This window comes from Sus scrofa, chromosome 18, assembly GCF_000003025.6.
Source record: "Sus scrofa isolate TJ Tabasco breed Duroc chromosome 18, Sscrofa11.1, whole genome shotgun sequence".
Taxonomy (NCBI): domain Eukaryota; kingdom Metazoa; phylum Chordata; class Mammalia; order Artiodactyla; family Suidae; genus Sus; species Sus scrofa.
In genome coordinates this window covers 50,313,614-50,331,984 of record NC_010460.4, presented here as the reverse complement: position 1 = coordinate 50,331,984, position 18,371 = coordinate 50,313,614, and the positions used below count along the sequence as shown (strand labels likewise).

The following is an 18,371-nucleotide window of genomic DNA, read 5'->3' as shown; positions in this document are numbered from 1 at the left end:
CCTTGCAGGAAGCAGTTCCTTCCTTTGCCAGCTCAGGCCAAGCCAGAGGATAGGGGGAGGAGGGGGCCTCACCCCGGCCCCCAGTTCCCACGGGAGATGAGGCAGGAGCCCCTCCCTGCGCCTGTCCTGCCTGCAGCACCCCACCGGTGCACCATCCAGCAGGTGTCTGTCCAGCTCTCTCCCCAGAGCAGCGTGGACAGTGGCTGCCAGTCTAGGCCACCTCCTGCAGAGGCCGCTAATCCCGGGCCAGGGGGCTGCTGGGCTGAACTCTGGGTCCTGGTAGCTGTCGCCCTTGGTTGGCCTCAGGGACTCTCCAGAGCCTCCTGCCTGCTGGCTGGGCCACCTCATGGGTGGTTTGCTGAGTGCCTTTTCCAGCTTTGATCAGCACAGGCAGGAAGACTCTGGGGCGGCGACAGGGGGTGGGTCTCATGTCTTCCTATCAGCTGAGGGCTAGGGGAGGAGACTTCTGAGAGGAGGGACCCCCCGCCCCCCACCTGCTCCATGAGGGCAGGTGGACTTGACTGGGAAGCAGCCGGCACCTGGCCTCAGAGACACCTCCTCTCTGGGGGCCCACAGGGTGGCCCTAGGTATCGAGGGCCTTCAAGGTCCAAGTGGCTTTGACCCCGTGCATCCTTTGGCCTTGGAGAAAGAAGCCGGGCCCGGCGTGTCCTCTGGGAAGACCTGGGAAGTGCTGGGACCCCGGGGCTGGGGTGCTGGGCGCACGCGTCCTCATAAGGAGCAGGTCCCGGGTGTGGATGACGAAGGGCAGGGACGGTGAGGCGATGCGGATGTGGGCATGGGTCTGGACGGGGAGCTCGCGGCCTCAGAGGTTCCCTGCTGGGCTCAGCTGCTTCTCTTCCAAGATGAGAGGGCCCGGGGTTGGGCTGGGTGATCCTCGGGGTCTGTGCAGAGGGGCCTGCTCTGCAGGGTCTCCTGGGGGGGAATTGAGTGTTTGTGCCCAGTAGCCTGTGAAGCAGAGCGGAACTTTGGGGGGGAGGCTCAGGTGCAGATGGAGGAGGGCTGAGCCTAGAGGTGGCAAGTGCCAGGATGCAGGGGCTGCGGTCACCAGGCTAGAGAACCTCTGGGCAAGGATGCCAGGGGGATGGACCCTGCCAGCCCAGCAGGCCCAACAGGAGTGGGAGCACGAGGGTGCCCTCTTCCCACGTGGCCTGGGGCCCTGACTGGGAGCAGGTGGCCGGCTCTACAGGACTGCCCCTCACTTCCGGGCAGACGGTCGGTTGGTTGGTCGGGGCCAGAGCGAGGAGGGCCGGGGGAGCTGGACCATCAAGCCCTTTGCCTTCGCAGGTACTACGAGAGCTTCACCAACTGCACTGAGGTGGAGACCAACGTGGTGGGCTGCTACTGGCCCAACCCCCTGGCCCAGAGCTTCATCACCGGCGTCCACAGGCGCTATTTCCACAACTGCTCAGTGGACAGGCAACAGTGGCAGGACCCCCCGGATGAAATTCTCATCCCGCTCATCGTGGTGCCCATCCTGCTGACCCTCGCCATGACTGGCCTGGTGGTGTGGCGCAGCAAACGCGCCGCCCAGGTGGTGTGAGGGCCCGGTGAGTCCGAGGGGCCGCGCCCGGAGAGATGGAAGAAAGTTCCCCCAGGGCTGGGAGAGCCCGTGGACGCTGCTTCTGCTGCCCCCCGACCCTGCCTGGGTGGCCGTGGGCTGGTGAAAGAAAATGTGCTGTGGCTGGAGCTTGTGTGCCAGGCACAATTGCCGCTGCTTCGCCCGCGCTGTCCCCAGCCGGGCTGGGCCTTTGGGGTTCCTAGGTCTCCTTAGCACCTAGTCCCATGGGGCCCCAGACCCTGCTGCTGCCTTTCCACCGACTCTGCCCCTGGTCCCACTCCAGCCCTGACTCCACCCCCGGGCCTGACCCCCACCTCCGGCCTTGACCTCACCTCCAGCTCTGACCCCACCCTCAGCCCTGGCCCTGACACCCACCATGACCCTATCTCCACCCCAGGCCCCATTCCTGGTCTTGACCCCTGCCCAGGCCGTGCTCTGACCCCACCCCCACCCCTGACCCCGCCCCCCGCCCTAACTCCACCCCCGGACCTGCCACTGCTCCCGCCCCCTGCCCCGCCCTGACCCCACCCCCAGCCCTGGCTCTGCGGCTGGCCCCTAACCCCAGCTCGGGCCCATCTCCCACTCCGAACTCACTCCCGACTCTGGCTCCACCCCAGCAGCCCTCTGGAAGGGTGTGCCCCTTCCCGCCTGGCTGGGCCTGGGGGAAGAGAGGGCGGGAGGGGCTTTTGTAGGTCTGTGCTTTGCAGGCCTTGAGGCCTCTTGGTCGGGATCCTGCCTGGAGAGAATCTGGAAGACAGGGTTGGGCTGAGGGTTCCATGGAGCCGCCGCGCAGCCTGAGACCTGGTGTCTTTTGTCATGACCAGGGGCTAGAATTGGGGGTGGGCTCTTTCCTGACCGGCCCCCCTGTGAGCAAGACCTTGGGGTGAGTCCCGAGCGCTCTCGTTCTGGCTGAGCTCTGTCTGCCGTGTCTGTGCTTTCTGTGAATAAAGACTCATGCTACCCCTGGGGTTTCCAGCTTTATTTCAGGGAATTCTGAGAGACCCAACTTGGCCTCTTAGAACTGGCAAGTCCCCCACGCCCGTCTTACAGACGGGAATATCATAGAGGGCTTCACAGGAGGGGAGGGCCCTGCGGGCAGGTGGGAGGGGTCTGCGCGCCCAGCTCACTGCGGTTCTGTGCCTCCCGCGGGTGCCCAGCACTTTGAGGGTGGAGGGAGACTTCCATGGCACCCCTGTGCCCTGCACACGGTGGCTTGCTTTGTACCCGTTGAAGGCAGGGAGGGAAGAGGAGCCGGCAAAGGGCACGTCCTCTGAGGGACAGAGGGCACCAGGAGCAGGGTGTCTCTAGGGCCGGCCCCACCGTCTGACGTCCTCTGTGCACTTATTTCTAGAAACATGCATTAGTGTGCCAGTCCGCAGGCACCCTTTCGGGCCGAGGGGCCTCTGGTTTGGTTGGGACGTTGACTGAGACCAGTGCGCCTGTGCCTTGTGTGTTGGAGAGTCTGGACGGAGGGCCTCACCTGCATCGAGGGCCTGAGGGCCTGGGGGCGGTGGGGGCAGCCGCAGTGCTGTGTGCAGGACTGAGGGTGGGGGCCGGCGGGACCCCGGGCACCTGTCCCCACTCGTCCCAGCAGGAAGGAAGCTAGATGTCCATTCAGCATGTTCACAGACTCAAGGTCCAGGAGTAAGGCGAGTCTACTCAAGTTTCATGTGTGAGTCTTTCCCCGCTTTCTCCCCATTCATGGGTTTTTTCCCTCGGGTCTAGAGGGGTCGGGCCCACACAGGGAAGGTGTGTGTATGCATGCGTGTGTGTGTGTGTGTGTGTGTGTGTGTGTGTGTCTCTCCCCTAGCTTGAGGACAAGGGGATTCCCTGTCTGCGCATTTTATTTTTTAAAAATTGAATTGAATTGAATTGAATTTTGTCTTTTTCTTTTTAGGGCCGCATCTGCGACATATGGAGGTTCCCAGGCTAGGGGTTGAATCGGAGCTACAGCTGCCGGCCTACACCACAGCCACAGCAACACGGGATCCGAGCTGCATCTGTAACCTACACCGCAGCTCATGCAGGGAAGCCCGGATCCTTAACCCAGTGAGCAGGGCTGGGGATCAAACCCTCATCCTCATGGATCCTGGTTGGGTTCATAACCCCTGAGCCACGACGCGAGCTCCCTCCATCCATTTTATGGACAAGGAGTCTTGATGTGGTATCTCCCTAGGACGGCCGGGATTTCCATGTCACAGAGACTAACTTCCAGGTGGGAACGGGTGAGAAGCCAGGGCTCCCTTCCCACAGCCAGACCTCCCTGGTGGTGAGGGGAGGGGCTCTCCGCCAGACACGGGATGTTGAGGATTCTGGGCCCCATCAGCTCACCTATAAAGTGGAGGTTCCTGCCAAGAGAGGCAGGCTGAGAGGACCAGAAGCTGCTGCCCCCACTCAAACTCCTGCTCATAAAGCGGGGGTGTCATGCCTCATGGTGGCGCAGTGGTAACTAACCCAACTAGTGTCCATGAGAATGCAGGTTCGATCCCTGGCCTCGATCAGTGGGTCAGCAATCTGGGGTTGTGTGAGCTATGGTGTAGGTCACAGATGTGCCTAGGATCCTGTGTTGCTGTGGCTGTGTTGGAGGCCGGCAGCTACAGCTTCGATTCGACCCCTAGCCTGGGAACTTACATATGCCGTGGCCATGGCCCTAAAAAGACCCCCTCCCCCCAAAAAAAAAAGAAAGAAAGAAAGAAAATGGGCCACTGGCCATGACCCCAGCAACCCCGGGAGAGTGAGTCAGAGGTCTCCACTAGCAGCAGTCGTGCGCTCTCTCCGTGGGAACTGACTTTATTGGGAATAGATGTGGAGAGTCCAAGCCTAAGGGAGCTCGCAGGAGCTGTGGGGATTTGGGGGCTGAGGAGGCTGGAGGACACACGGTGGAGGTGAGTGTGAGAGGAAGCTGGCAGCTCCATGAGAGCACATATTAAACCACAGGCAGCTGGGTTTTCCCACAGGGAACAAGTGGGGACGGGGACAAGAACAAAGAGCCCCGATGGGGTCAGAGCAAACCCCAGAGACGGAGACGTTAAAGCCACCCTGTCAAGGGGCCCAAACTGAATTGAATTAGAATGTGGGGCATTTATGTCCCAGGTCATTGTCAACACAATGGAGCAGCTGCAGGACACCAGCAGAGGCTGACAGCTGAGTGGGACACCCACAGAGGCGACAGATTTGCGTAGAGATCAGACACGGGGACATCAAAGCAGCCCTGCAGAGCCTCTGCGGTCCTGGGTGTGAGTGGTGAGCCCAGGGCTGTGCTCCTTGGGAGAGACATTCGGGCTCATGCTGTCCAACCCATCCCCCCCGCGAGTGACAGCATCTCACCCTGGCCGGTCCCCCGTTCTCACTGTGAGCATGCGCGGTCCTGCCTCTGTCTTACTCCTCCACGCAGGTCAGCCCAGGTCGCCCCTCCCCTGGAGGGGGTGGGTGCCGGAACCCTCAACGTGGCCTTGACCGAGGTGTGCTATGTGTGGACTCTGCATGATGGTCAAGGCGTGGGGGTGCTGCAGGAGACCGCCTGGGTTCGATCCTGGCTCTGCCGCTTGTGGTGTGACCTTTGCCAAGTATGCGGCTTCTGCACACGGTGGGTTTCTGGTCTACACAGGGTCTCGGGAGGATGGGATGAGATAATCCACAGCTCAGCTGAACCTGGCACACAGTAGGTGCTCACTGGTGGCTGTCATTATGGAAAGTCTGGGCTGAGGTCTGAACTGGGGAGTCCCCAGCATGTCCCTCCATGTGACAGCATGGGAGTGGGTGACGGTCAGGGGATGATGGTCAGGGGACAGGCTGACCTAGTCCCCTGTGCCCTGTGGGAGCGGAGAGGCTGCACAGGTGCCCAGGACCTGGGCTCCTCCCCAACTTGCTGAGGAAGAGGGCCCACAAAGGCTGCCAGCACTGGGTCCCTAGGGTTTTGGTGACTGGTCCTGCCTGAGCAGGGGCTGGAGGGTCAGACGGGGTCAGGACCAAAGGAGGCTGGATGGGAGGCCGGGTGGGATGCAGGCTTGGCCTTGGGGAGGCTCTGGGCGAAGGGCATGTTTCTGAGGAAGGTGGGGGTGGGGGTCCCCTTACACCTGCTTGTGAGAACCCTGGTATCTGGAGGCTGTGGGGGGTCTGGACAAAACTGTGATGAACGAGCAGAGTCAGAGGGTCCACAGGTTTGGTTTCTGTTGTCACCAGGAGAGACTCTGACAGAGGCCATTCCTGGCCCTCTGCATGTCCCCAGGGGCAGTCCCCTGCCCGGGAGGGACTCCCAGATCCTGGGGTGGTTGGTGCTTTGGTTGGGTTTGGTCATGAAAGGCACCAGCAGCTGGCAGAGTGGGCGGGTGTCTCCCGTCACCCCCGCTCACGTCGCAGCTGGCACTCAGTGTTATGGCAGGGACCTTAGTCAGGGCCGAGAAACTGACAATAAATGACGTGGTGGAAAAGGAAGGGTCAAAACAGTCCCCATTTGCAGACACACGATGCTCTACCTAGAAAAGCCAAGAACATCAAAAAAATAATTAGAACCTAGGAGATTTTAGTGCGGCTTGAAGCAAAACCAATTTAATCTATTTCTATAACAGCAATATTCAAATATAAATTATTGTAGGAAATAGCCTATCCACAATAGCCATAAAACTGTAAGATATCTAGGAATAAACCAGATAGGACAACTCTCAAGATCGAGTGTATATACACATAAAAAGAACTTCTATAAATCAATGAAAAAAAAAGTGCAATTTTTAAACAGGCCACTGATAGCAAAGAACTGCAAAGAGCTATAGAAACAGCTTACAGGCACACAGAAAGGAGCTAAGTCTTAGGGTACTTAAATCAAAATAAGGAGATATTCATGTTGACTGTGAAAATGACAAAGACGGAGAATGCCAAGTGTCGGTAGGGTGTGTTGAAAGATCTTGGTTGGACCTTAAATAAATGTATCTTTTTTGTGGACAATTTAGCAATCTCCATGGGAAAAGAGTGTTTTTTTTTTTTTTTTTTTTTTTGTCTTTTTGCCATTTCTTGGGCCGCTTCCACGGCATATGGAGGTTCCCAGGCTAGGGGTCTAATTGGAGCTGTAGCTGCCGGCCTACACCACAGCTACAGCAACACGGGATCTGAGCCGCGTCTGCAACCTACACCACAGCTCACGGCAACGCCAGATCCTTAACCCACTGAGTGAGACCAGGGATTGAACCCACAACCTCATGGTTCCTAGTCGGATTCGTTAACCACTGCGCCACGACGGGAACTCCGAGAGGTGTTTTTCCCAGCCCAGGAGCAGTGCTGGAGAAATACGTGCACGCCTGGGTGTAAAGGACAGGGAATGAGGCTGTGCTGTTGCGTTGTTTGCAGGATGGATAGACTGGGAATGACTAAACAGCAGGAGGATTACATCCATACCGTGGCACACCCCGTAGAACTTGGAGCAGATGAGTCAGGAGATGGAGGAGGCTGACCAAAGCTGATCTCTCCCCCTGATTCCAACAAACTCCAGACAGATCCAAGAAGCAGCCACCTGAGGCCTCCAAGGAGCCAAGAGCAGGCTGACCAGGGAAGTTAGAACCCCTCTAACAAGGCTGAGGCCCATGACTTCTTTTTTATCCTCCACCTCTGGCTTTGACCTGAGGTCGGGCTGAACCCTGGAACTTTGCCAGGTGGATGGCAAGCCTCCAGGAGGACCGCCTCATTTTTAGACGGACCATCAGACAATGGGACCCCTGCTTGCTGGAGATGGGGAACCTTAGTCTTTCTTTTTCCTGGTCTTTTGTTTCCAGCCCTGCTCCAAGGCCAGCCTCATTGGCAGAGTTGTGCCACCTGGCACACCTCAGCCCCTAAAAAGGACAAATCTACATTAGTCACCCATTGCTGTGTCACAACGTAGCAGAGTGAGACAACATGTTACATTAATTATCCTACAGGGTTTCTGAGAGTTGGGAATCTGGGAGTGGCTCAGCTGGGCAGGTCTGGTCCAGTGTCTCTTGAGGCCGCAGTCACACTGTCAGGTGGACTGCTTCATCTGAAGCTCAACAGGTGCATCACTTAGGATGCTCTGGCTCCTCACCCCATGGGCCTCTCCATGCTGTCAGCATCTCCTGGAGTTAGTGATCTCGGATCACACAGTTATCATTGCAGAATCCAGACTTCTGCTCGCAAACAAATAGGAAGGGACCCAGTGGCGGTTGAGGACTGGAGGGATGTGGGTGTTGGGGCTGCATGGGTGGGGGGGCATCTAGACCCAACGCTTCCTTCTTTACAATGAAAAGTCCACATGTAACAAAAAAGCAGCAGCACCACCAAGCGTGGTATTTAGGGAGAGGGAGGTAAATTCAGCCATTAAGAAAAGGACATTTGCAGCAGCAGGAATGGACCTTGAGGCCAGCAAGCTAAGTGAGCAGTCTGAGAAAAACAGATACTGTCCGATCCCATTTCCCTGTGAAATCAAAAAAACCCGAACGCACAGGAACAGAGAGTAGAGTGGTGTTTACAGGGGAAGCGATTGGGGAGATATTGATCAAAGCATACAAACGTCCAGTTTTAACATGAGTAAGTTCTGGGGACTTCATTTATAGCAGGTGACAGATGATAGTCAACAATGCCATATGCTTGAGGAGCTCCCACTGTGGCTCAGCAAGTTAAGGACCCAACATACTGTCTGGGAGGATGCAGGCTCCATCCCTGGCCTCACTCAGTGGGTTAAGGATCTGGTGCTGCCGCAAGCTGCATTGCAGGTCACAGATGTGGCTCAGATCCCGTGTTGTTGTAGCTGTGACATAGGCCTCAGCTGCAGCTCTGACTCAACTCCTAAACTCCTATCCTGGGAACTTCCATATGCCACATGTGCAGCCATAAAAAAAAGAAAGAAAAAACCCCAAACATTTTTTTTTTTTCCCTTTAGGCTGCACTGCTGCATATGAAAGTTCCCAGGCTAGGGGTCAAATCTGAGTTGCAGCTGCTGGCCTACACCACAGCCACAGCAACTTGGGATCCTTAACCCACTGAGCAAGGCCAGGGATCAAACCCGCATCCTCAGGGATCCTATTCAGGTTCGTTAACCGCTGAGCCAGGAAGGGAACACCTCCAAACAAGATTTTATAATTTAAATTTGCTAAGAGAGCAGAGTTTAAAAGTTTTCTCTACTACTACTAAAAAAAATATATCTACACATATATCAGATTATTACATTGTATACCTTGCAATATATTACATATCAATTATATCTCGATACACTTGGAAAAAAATACTGAAATAAAAACTGTTAGGAAAAAGATACTAAAATTATTGTTTGCAAGAGATCAAAGCAGTTACCTTGAAGAGGAAATGGGGGCAGTGGGCAGGCCAGTTGTTTTCATGCATAAATCTCTTTTTACTGCTTAAACTGGGCCACATATACTTTTGATAAACATGAAACTGTGGGGAAGGCTGTGTGTAGGGGCTGCACTTCTGTGATGGCGAATGGATGAGGCCGGCCATGGGCTTGGCCTGAGAAACCCGCTCGGGGTGGTTGGGGGATGGCTGTCAGTGTTGTTCCGACGGCCACCCTGCCTGTTACACTTGCCCCGTGGGGGACAGGCTGAGCTCCCGGCTGAGGCGGCCCAGGATGGGCCTGAAGGATGGTTCGCGTGGTTGTTCTTGCCCTGTGGGCGGTGGACCTGGGGCTGTGTGGTTGGTGAAGCAGTGAGGATGCCTGGCCAGGCCTGCCCTGGGATGGCTGATGGAGTGCCGAGCCTGTGCCCTCCCCGCCTTCTCCCGGGGAACACCCCGCTTCCCACACAGCTGGGCCAGGGGGCTGGGGTGCGGGGGCGGCCTTGCTTTGGAGTCAGATCTGAAAAAATATTTCTGGGAGAAAACCCAGAACATTTGCGTGTTGGCAATTCCCTGTCTTTTGGGCAAAAGCTGGCTGTGGCGGTAGCCGATGCCATGGCTTTAAAATGACCCTTTTGCAAAATATCTCAAATATGAGACCCTGCAGTCCAGAAAAGCTGAACCTTCTGGAAAGGGCCCGGGCCACTGCAGCAAATGGCGCTCTTCCCCACCTTCTGTCATAGCCTGGGCTCCCGGTCATCTCTGAGGCTCCTGATGCTGCCAGCCCCTCCACCTGCCCCGAGTGAGTGTCTGCTTTTGAGCTCCATTCGGGAGGCAGGAACACGTCTTAGGGATGGAGGCTTGCCTGTATTCTTGGGGTGCGGGAACCCCAGCTGCCCCAGCATGGATGGGGGCGGGAGAGGCAAGGGCTAAGAGGTTAGCTGGTGAGCGATCTCTCTGCCTGGGGGTGGTGGCAGGAAGGCTCAGGACCTGATGGAGACACAAGGGCTCTGGGGCCACTGCACAGGGCTCCACATCTGGGCAACAGCTGGGTTTTGGTAGCAGGACAACGGGTGGCATGGTCTGGTATTCAGAAAGGGCCGCAGAGGGGGTGCTGGGAAATTAGGCCCCGTGTGCAGGGGAGGGGGCAAAGCACGTGACCATGACAATGTGGGGAAAAGCTGCGGGAGCACCGGGGAGGCTGCTGTTGCCTGGGGATGAGGAGAGGAGGGCCGCTGGGCCAGGCGTGGAGACAGGTCTGGTTCACTACAGGGATGTGCTAAGTGGAGTCGGGAAGGACTTTTGAGTGGAGGGTCTGCATGTGCAAAGGTCCTGGGAACCAACAGAGGGCGGGTCGAACAGGGACCAAGGGCTGGTCCAACCGCAATTCAGAAATTGTGCCTGTCTGAGATGGGGTGAGGGGGTCAGGCTGGGGTTCCCAGCTGGCCTCTGAGGGTCACAGCAGGCTCCCTTGTGGCTGGGGTGGGGGTGCTGGGGCTGTGGCACACACCTGAGGGGTGCTGGAAGCCTCTTGATTTTCGGGGCTGTCCAATCACAGCTCGTCTGTGCAGAGATGGCTGTCCATGCGAGGACCCCCTGCTAGTGGCGCCTCCTGCACTCCCTAAGCCCCAGGGCCCAGGCACAGATGCTGAACCCACAAGGCCAAGTTCATGGGAGCTCTTTGAAAAGAGGGCATGGAGAGGGTCCCGCCCCCCGGAGCCTCGCAGGGGGCATTGGGTGGGCCCTCTAGGGAAGTAGAAAGCCTCCTGGGGAGTTCCCTTCGTGGCTCAGCCAGATAAGAACCCACCTAGTATCCATGAGGATGCAACTTTGACCCCTGGCCTCGCTTATTGGGTTAAGGATCAGGCGTGGCCGTGAGTGGCTATGTAGGTCACAGACACAACTCAGATCCTGTGTTGCTGTGGCTGTGGTGTAGGCTGGCAGCTGCAGCTCAGATTCGACCTCCAGCCCGGGAACCTCCGTATGCTGCAGGTGCAACCCTAAAAAAGAAAAAAAAAAAAGTAGGTGGGATCATCCGTAGATTGCTTCCGAGGCACCCAGAGAGGGGGCTGTTGGAGGCAGGGAGCTTCACGGCCAGGAATTAAAGTATTTCCTGATAGCAAATCCACAGGGAAGGAACAGTGGGACCTGGGCTTCCAGGAACAAATAATAGCACATCCTTCCTGAATGTTGACTGCCTTTCGGAAACTGTGCCTAAGTGTCCTGTATCCTGTGACCCCCACATGATCCTTGGGGCAGATTCTATTTTTATGGCTATTTTGCAGATGAGGAGACTGAGTTCTCAGCGTGGTTAGGTAACACTCCGGGGTCATCGCATCACTCAGCGACTTGCAGGAGCAATCCTTTTTTTTTTTTTTTTTTTTTTTGTCTTTTGTCTTTTGTTGTTGTTGTTGTTGTTGTTGTTGTTGCTATTTCTTGGGCCGCTCCCACGGCATATGGAGGTTCCCAGGCTAGGGGTCTAATTGGAGCTGTAGCTGCCGGCCTACACCACAGCCACAGCAACGCGGGATCCGAGCCGCGTCTGCAACCTACACCACAGCTCACGGCAACGCCAGATCCTTAACCCACTGAGTGAGACCAGGGATTGAACCCACAACCTCATGGTTCCTAGTCGGATTCGTTAACCACTGCGCCACGACGGGAACTCCCCTTTTTTTTTTAATTGTTATTTCCCCAATACAATTTTTTCTTCCTACTATGCAGCAAGGTGAGCCAGTTACACATACACGTATACATTCTTTTTTCTCACCTGATCATGCTCCATCATAAGGGACTAGACATAGTTCCCAGTGCTATGCAGCAGGATCTCATTGCTTATCCATTCCAAAGGCAAGAGTTTGCATCTATCAACCCCAGATTCCCAGTCCATCCCACTCCCTGCCCCTCTCCCCTGGCGACCACAAGTCTATTCTCCAAGTCCATGATTTTGTTTTCGAGAAACTCCGTTTTGGTCTGACTTCAAGAACAGTTGCAGTTCTCTTACCCAAGGGGACTGTTTCTGCCCTTTATATGCTGTGAACTGTGTAGAGTGGGTAACGCTTTCTTTTTCTTACTGGCTGTGAGGAAATTGAGAGTCACCTCTGGGGCCCGTCTCTTGCAGGTGTGCAGGACCTCATGGATATCAAAGATATTAACTGGGTATTAACCGCACTCCCTCTTCTAGTTTACACTTATCTTTGACTTCTGTTTTTTAGGTATTGGATGCATTTTGCAGACCTCTGTAAGCACTTTTTGCAACAAAGAGGAAACTACGTATAAAACCCAATAAGTCTGCAAATAAATGAGATTGGAAATGGTGAATACGGTTTTAAAAAGGATCCTTCCATCTGGGGGTACCTGTAATGTAGAAACTCAAAAAGACTTTCAAAGGCTGTGCTTACACAAAGAGAGATTAAATAATCAGTCTCTAGATGTTTCGTCTCCATAGAGCTCTTTGCATTAAACCGACCGGCCTGGGAAGTTTGGTTAAGGGGTAACGGGTTTCTTTACTTCCTGTTGACAAACATCCTTCTCCCACTTGACCCACACCGCTTACCCATCCCACTCATCACTAGAGGCGTGACTGGAGGTAAGGGGTGTTTCTGGGGGAAATCTCTAGGACGCTAGAGGGTTAACTTCAAATCTTGCGTTGAGTTGGGAAGGTGGGTGGTCCTAATGGCTGGTCCGTATGTTGGTTTTTTAAAAAACGCTTTTTATTATAGTTGATTTATAATGTTCTGTTAATTTCTGCTGTACAGAAAAATAACCCAATTATCCATATATATACACACACACACACACACACATATATGCATTTTTCACATTATTCTCCATCATAAGCAATCTGATATAGGTCATTGGGCTATACAGTAGAATCTCATTTCTTATCCACTCCAAACGCAATAGTTTGCATCTACCAACCTCAAACTCCCCGTCCTTCCTCCCTCCCCTCCCCTCCCTGTGTGTTGGTGATATAAAGGTTTTGCTTTCAACTCAAGAGAAAGAGGAGCCTCGGAAGGGCTAATGGGTGAAGGGTTCCCTAAGTCCCTGGGTGCTGAAATGTGCCTCCTGTAAACTTGGTGCCTGAAGGGCAGCTTGGCTGTGTTTAAATCCTCCTTCATACTTTTGTTCCCTGGGATTTTGAAAAATGCCATTCCACTGTTGCCAGCTTTGCCCTGTGTTTCTAAAGATCTGAGGTTAATCTAATTCTTTTGCCTTTTAAGTTATTTTTACTTTATACCCAGAGGCCTTGAGGATTTTACCTTCATCTTTGATATGTGGTAGTTTTACTAAAATATGCCTTGAAGTTGGACATTCTGGGTTAATTCTCCCAGGTTCCCAGTGGGCCCCTTACTGTACAGATTTAAGTCTTTTCCTGTTTCTGGAATGTTTCTTGCATTATACTTTTGAATATTAATTCTAGTCCACTCTTTTGCTTTTGCCCTCAGGGGTTCTAGTAAATACAAATAGTATTTCTTCCATTTCTACTCCTTCCTCTCTGACCTGATTTACTTCTTTCTTTGCATCATTTTTATTCTCATGGCTGTTTGCTGCTTTTCTTTGATTAAATAGCTTTGTGTTAACTTTGCATTTAAATCTTTTTTCTCTTGGGCAGCTTGTGATCTATTCTTTTTTCTTTCTTTCTTTCTTTTTTTCTTGCTTTTTAGGGCCACACCTGCGGCATATGGAGGTTCCCAGGCTAGGGGTCCAATCAGATTGACAGCTGCCGGCCTACACCACAGCCACAGCAACACCAGATCTGAGCCGTGTCTGTGACCTACACCACAGCTCCTAGCAACGCCAGATCCTTAACCCACTGAGTGAGACCAGGGATTGAACCCACAACCTCAAGGTTCCTAGTTGGATTCGTTTCCACTGTGCCACAACAGGAATTCCTTTTTTCTTTCTTTTTAAAGATTAAAGTATAGTTGGAGTTCCCGTCATGGTGCAGTGGAAACAAATCCGACTAGGAACCATGAGGTTGCAGGTTTGATCCCTGGCCTCGCTCAGTGGGTTAAGGACCCAGCATTGCAGTGAGCTGTTGGTGTAGGTTGCAGATGCGGCTCGGATCTGGCGTTGCTGTGGCTGTGGTTGTAGGCTGGCAGCAACAGCTCTGATTAGACCTCTAGCCTGGGAACCTCCACATGCCGAGGGTGTGGCCCTAAAAAAGGACAAAAGACAAAAAAAAAAAGTATAGTTGATTTATTTTTGTGCCAGTTTCTGCTATACAGCAAAATGACCCAGCCCTACATATATAAATATTCTCTTTCTCGGAGTTCCCGTCATGGCGCAGTGGTTAACGAATCCGACTAGGAACCATGAGGTTGCAGGTTCGGTCCCTGCCCTTGCTCAGTGGGTTAACGATCCGGCGTTGCCGTGAGCTGTGGTGTAGGTTGCAGACTCGGCTCGGATCTGGCGTTGCTGTGGCTGTGGTTGTAGGCTGGCAGCAACAGCTCTGATTAGACCTCTAGCCTGGGAACCTCCACATGCCGAGGGAGCGGCCCAAGAAATAGCAACAACAACAACAACAAAAGCCCTAGAGAAACCACCAAGAAAACAGCTCAAAGATATACTTGATAAAACGATTGAAAGGGAGTTCCCAATGTGGCGCAGTAGGTGAATGATCTGGTGTTGCCAGTTCTATCCCCAGCCCAGTGAAGTGGGTTAAGGATCTGATGTTGCCACAGCTGTGGCGTAGGGCACAGCTGCAGCTCGGATTTGATCCCTGGCCCCGGAACACCCTATGCCAAGGGTGAGACCAAAAACAAAAAAGTATGTAAATTAAAATACAATGCAATACAATACAATACAGCACAAATGAACCTACCTACAAAACAGAAACAGATGCACAGATGTAGAGAACAGACTTGTGGTTGCCAAGGAGGTGGGGAGGGAGGGGGATGGGGAGTTTAGGATTAATAGATGCAAACTGCTACATTTAGAATGGATAAGCAATGAGATCCTACTGTACAGCACAGGCAACTACACCCTATCTTTTGGAATAGAACGCAATGGAAGATAGTATGAGAAAGAGAAATTTTTTTTTTTTTTTGTCTTTTTTGCTATTTCTTTGGGCCGCTCCCGTGGCATATGGAGGTTCCCAGGCTAGGGGTCCACTCAGAGCTGTAGCCGCCGGCCTACGCCAGAGCCACAGCAACTCGGGATCCGAGCCGCGTCTGCAACCTACACCACAGCTCACGGCAACGCCGGATCGTTAAGACACCTTAACATAGCAGATCTAGTTCAGATTTATACCAGCTTAATTCCAGTAAGATATATAAATTTACGCCTGTGAGCTCCCTCCCCTGTCCTTGTTTTTATGCTATTATTGTTATACATGTCACATCCATATATGTTACAAACTCAGTACACTGGCGCAATTATAGCTTTATACAATCCTGTCTTTTAAAGGCGCTAAGAAACAAAAGGAGAAAACAAATGTATTTAGAGTTTTAAAAATAGTAACATTTGTGTTTACCATTTCTGACTCTTCCCATTTCCTCCTGTGGAGTCAAATTATTCTCTATCTTCACTTCCTGACACCACTGTAGTTTCATTCCCACTTCCTTTGTATTGCTGTTGTCAAAAATATTATATATTTTTTTGCTACAGTTCCAACAATACAATTTCATAGATATTGTTTTATGCAATTTCCTTTTGCTTTAGCCAAGAGAAGAGATGAACTCTTTGGCATGTGAAGTACATCGTTGTCTTCACTGGAGCTCTTATTTTTGGCTGCACCTGTGGCCTGTGGAAGTTCCTGGGCTGGGGATCGGGCCCGTGCCACATTTGCAGCTTGTGCTACAGCTGTGGCAATGCTGGATCCTTAACCTACTGCGCCACATGGGAGATTTTAACTGGAGCTCTTTAATTTTTCAAGTGGATTCAAATTATTTTTTGGTGTCACTTTCTTTTCCTGTGATGAAGTTTCTTGTAAGACACGTCTGCTAGCAATGAATTCCCTCAGCTTTTTTTTTCTCAGAAGGTCTTTATTTCACCTTCATTTTGGAAAGATGGTTTTGTTTGATCTAAGATTCTTGGTTAACAGTGCTTTTCCCGCAGTACTTTCTTTTCTTTCTCTTTTTTCTTTTGTCTTTTTGCCTTTTCTAGGGCCGCTCCCGCGACATACAGAGGTTCCCAGGCTACGGGTCAAATTGGAGCTGTAGCCACCGGCCTACGCCAGAGCCACAGCAACTCGGGTCCAAGCCGAGTCTGCGACCTACACCACAGCTCATGACAATGTCAGATCCTCAACCCACTGAGCAAGGCCAGGGATCGAACCTGCAACCTCATGGTTCCTAGTCAGATTTGTTAACCACTGCGCCACCATGGGAACTCCCTCACCGTACTTTCAATGTGACATTCTCACTGCCTTCTGACCTTCCTTGTTTCTGATGTGAAGTCAGCTATCGATATTATTGGAGATCTCTTGTATGTGACAAGTCATTTTTCTCTTGCATAATTTTGTTTTTAGAATTTTCTCTTTGTCTTTCAGTATTTTGCCTATGAGGTGTCTGAGTGTGTGTCTCTTAGTTTTTATCTTGCTTGGAGTACATTGAACTTCTTACCTGTGTACAATTTTTTTCATCACATTCTGGAAGTTTTCGGTTACTAGTTGTTCCAAAAATTTTTCTGCACCTGTAACCCTGTCCTCTCTTTCTGGAAGTCCAATTTCATGTTTGTCGGTGTGCTTAATGGTGTCTCACATTTCGCTGAGGTTCTGTTCATTTTTCTTCATTCTTTTTCTTTCTGTTCTTCGGATTGCCTAAATTGTATTAATCTACTTTCAAAATCACTGATCTTTTTTCTTTGTCAGTTCATACTGATGAGTTGCTCTATTGAATTTTTCCTTTTGGCTGTTGTACTTGACAACACCAGAATTTCTATTTGGCTCTTTTCATAATTTCTATCTTTTCATTAATATTTTCTATTTGATGAGGCATTTTTTTAACCATATCATCTAATTCTTTGCACATGATTACTTCTGGTTTTTGAGCACATTTATCATAGCTACTTTGAAGTCTTAGTCTGTTAACTCCAATATCTGGGAGGCTCAAAGATAAAGGCAATTCCTTTTGCCCACTTAAAAAAAAAATCAAAGTGAATATGCATCACGCTTTGCTGTTTCTTTGCATGTCTCATGTTTCTTTGGGGAAAAATTAGACTTTTTAGATAATATGTTGTAGCAATTTTGGATATTGATTGCCTCTCCTCAGGAGTTTTTGGCTGGTTTTCTTGTCTGCTTGCTCATTTGTTTAGTGACTTGGATCGACTGCTTTGATGAAATCTGTATCCCCTGGAGCACGAAGCCTCTGATTTTAGGCTTCAGAAGACCTAGCCTTGGGCATCGCCCTGACCTCTCCTCCCCGAGGGCTGGCAAGCGTCTTCACTGGGGTTTCCTTTGACCATTTCCCTGGTATCGCTGTTGAAATTCGGGGCAGTCTGCCTATAGAGGTATCACACCCAGGTATTATTCTTCGATAACTGCAAGCCGATTGCTTTTTTTTTTTTTTTTTTTAAATGAGAGTTGCAATGTTTATTTCAGGTCCTCTCGGTGTTTTTTTTTTTTTTTTTTTCTTTTTTTTGCCACATAGGCAGTGTGTTGGAATTCCTGGGCCAGGGATTGAACCTATGCCACACAGCAGCAACCAGAGCCACAGCGGTGAGGGTGAGAATGTAGGAACCTCAACCTGCTAGGCCATCAGAGAATTCCCATGATTTTTTTTTTTTAATTGACAAGCCCCGAAATACATCTCCACAGTCTGATCCAATTAATATCTCCATGCTAAGCAGGGAGTTCTTTTCCTCTCTTTCTTTCTATCTTTCTTTCTCCTTCCTTCCTTCTTCCCTTCATCCCTGCCTCTCTTCCATCCAGCCCTCCTTCCTTCTTTTCTTTCTTTCTCTTTCTTTCGCCATAGCAGAGCATGCTGAATTTCCCAGATCGAACCTGAGCTATAGCAATGACGATGCTGAATGCTTAACCTGCTGAGCCACCTGGGAACTCCTAGCTGGCTTTCTTTGACGCCAGTCTTTGAGGCTTGCTCCAACCTCAGGAGGGCTCCTCTCAGCTGTCTCGTTTCCTGATTTTCTCTGTTAAATTTCTCGCTGTTCCATTTCAGTTGCTGCTCTCATGGATGGAGCTGCCATCCTCTTAACTGCTCTTCACCAAAATCTCCATTGTCTTCGATGGTACCCTTAGGTGCCCTTAGGCTTGAAAGTCCCTGAATTTTGTTCTAAATGAAGTCAGTTCCCTCAGTGAGGGCCACGGAGCTGTCCGTTCTCACTGCTTGTCTTTTATCGGAGAACCTCCACGCCACTGTTTTGAGGCTGGGGATCAGGACAGTGGCTTTCTTCTCTCTGAGTGATGCGTCTGTTCTGCACGCAGGGTGATGGACATGTGCAGTAGCCTCTGGTCTTTGCGGCTTACCTCTCTTGACATTGAACCCTGCCCTACGAGTGAGCTTAGGACAGTGGGTCCAATATTCTCAGCCTACTGCCCCTG

The 18,371-nt window shown here is 51.8% G+C and overlaps 1 protein-coding gene across 4 annotated transcripts in view; it reads left to right on the top strand.

Moving 5' to 3' along the window:
* RAMP3 (receptor activity modifying protein 3) overlaps nt 1–12,190 on the top strand; it is a 46,963-nt gene extending 34,773 nt beyond the window's left edge. For 3 of the 4 annotated variants that reach the window (XM_021078511.1, XM_021078512.1, XM_021078510.1), the window contains one exon: nt 1,306–2,543. In XM_021078511.1, the coding sequence (XP_020934170.1) occupies nt 1,306–1,561 (256 nt within the window). In that variant the 3' untranslated portion in view covers nt 1,562–2,543. 4 annotated transcript variants of the gene reach the window in all.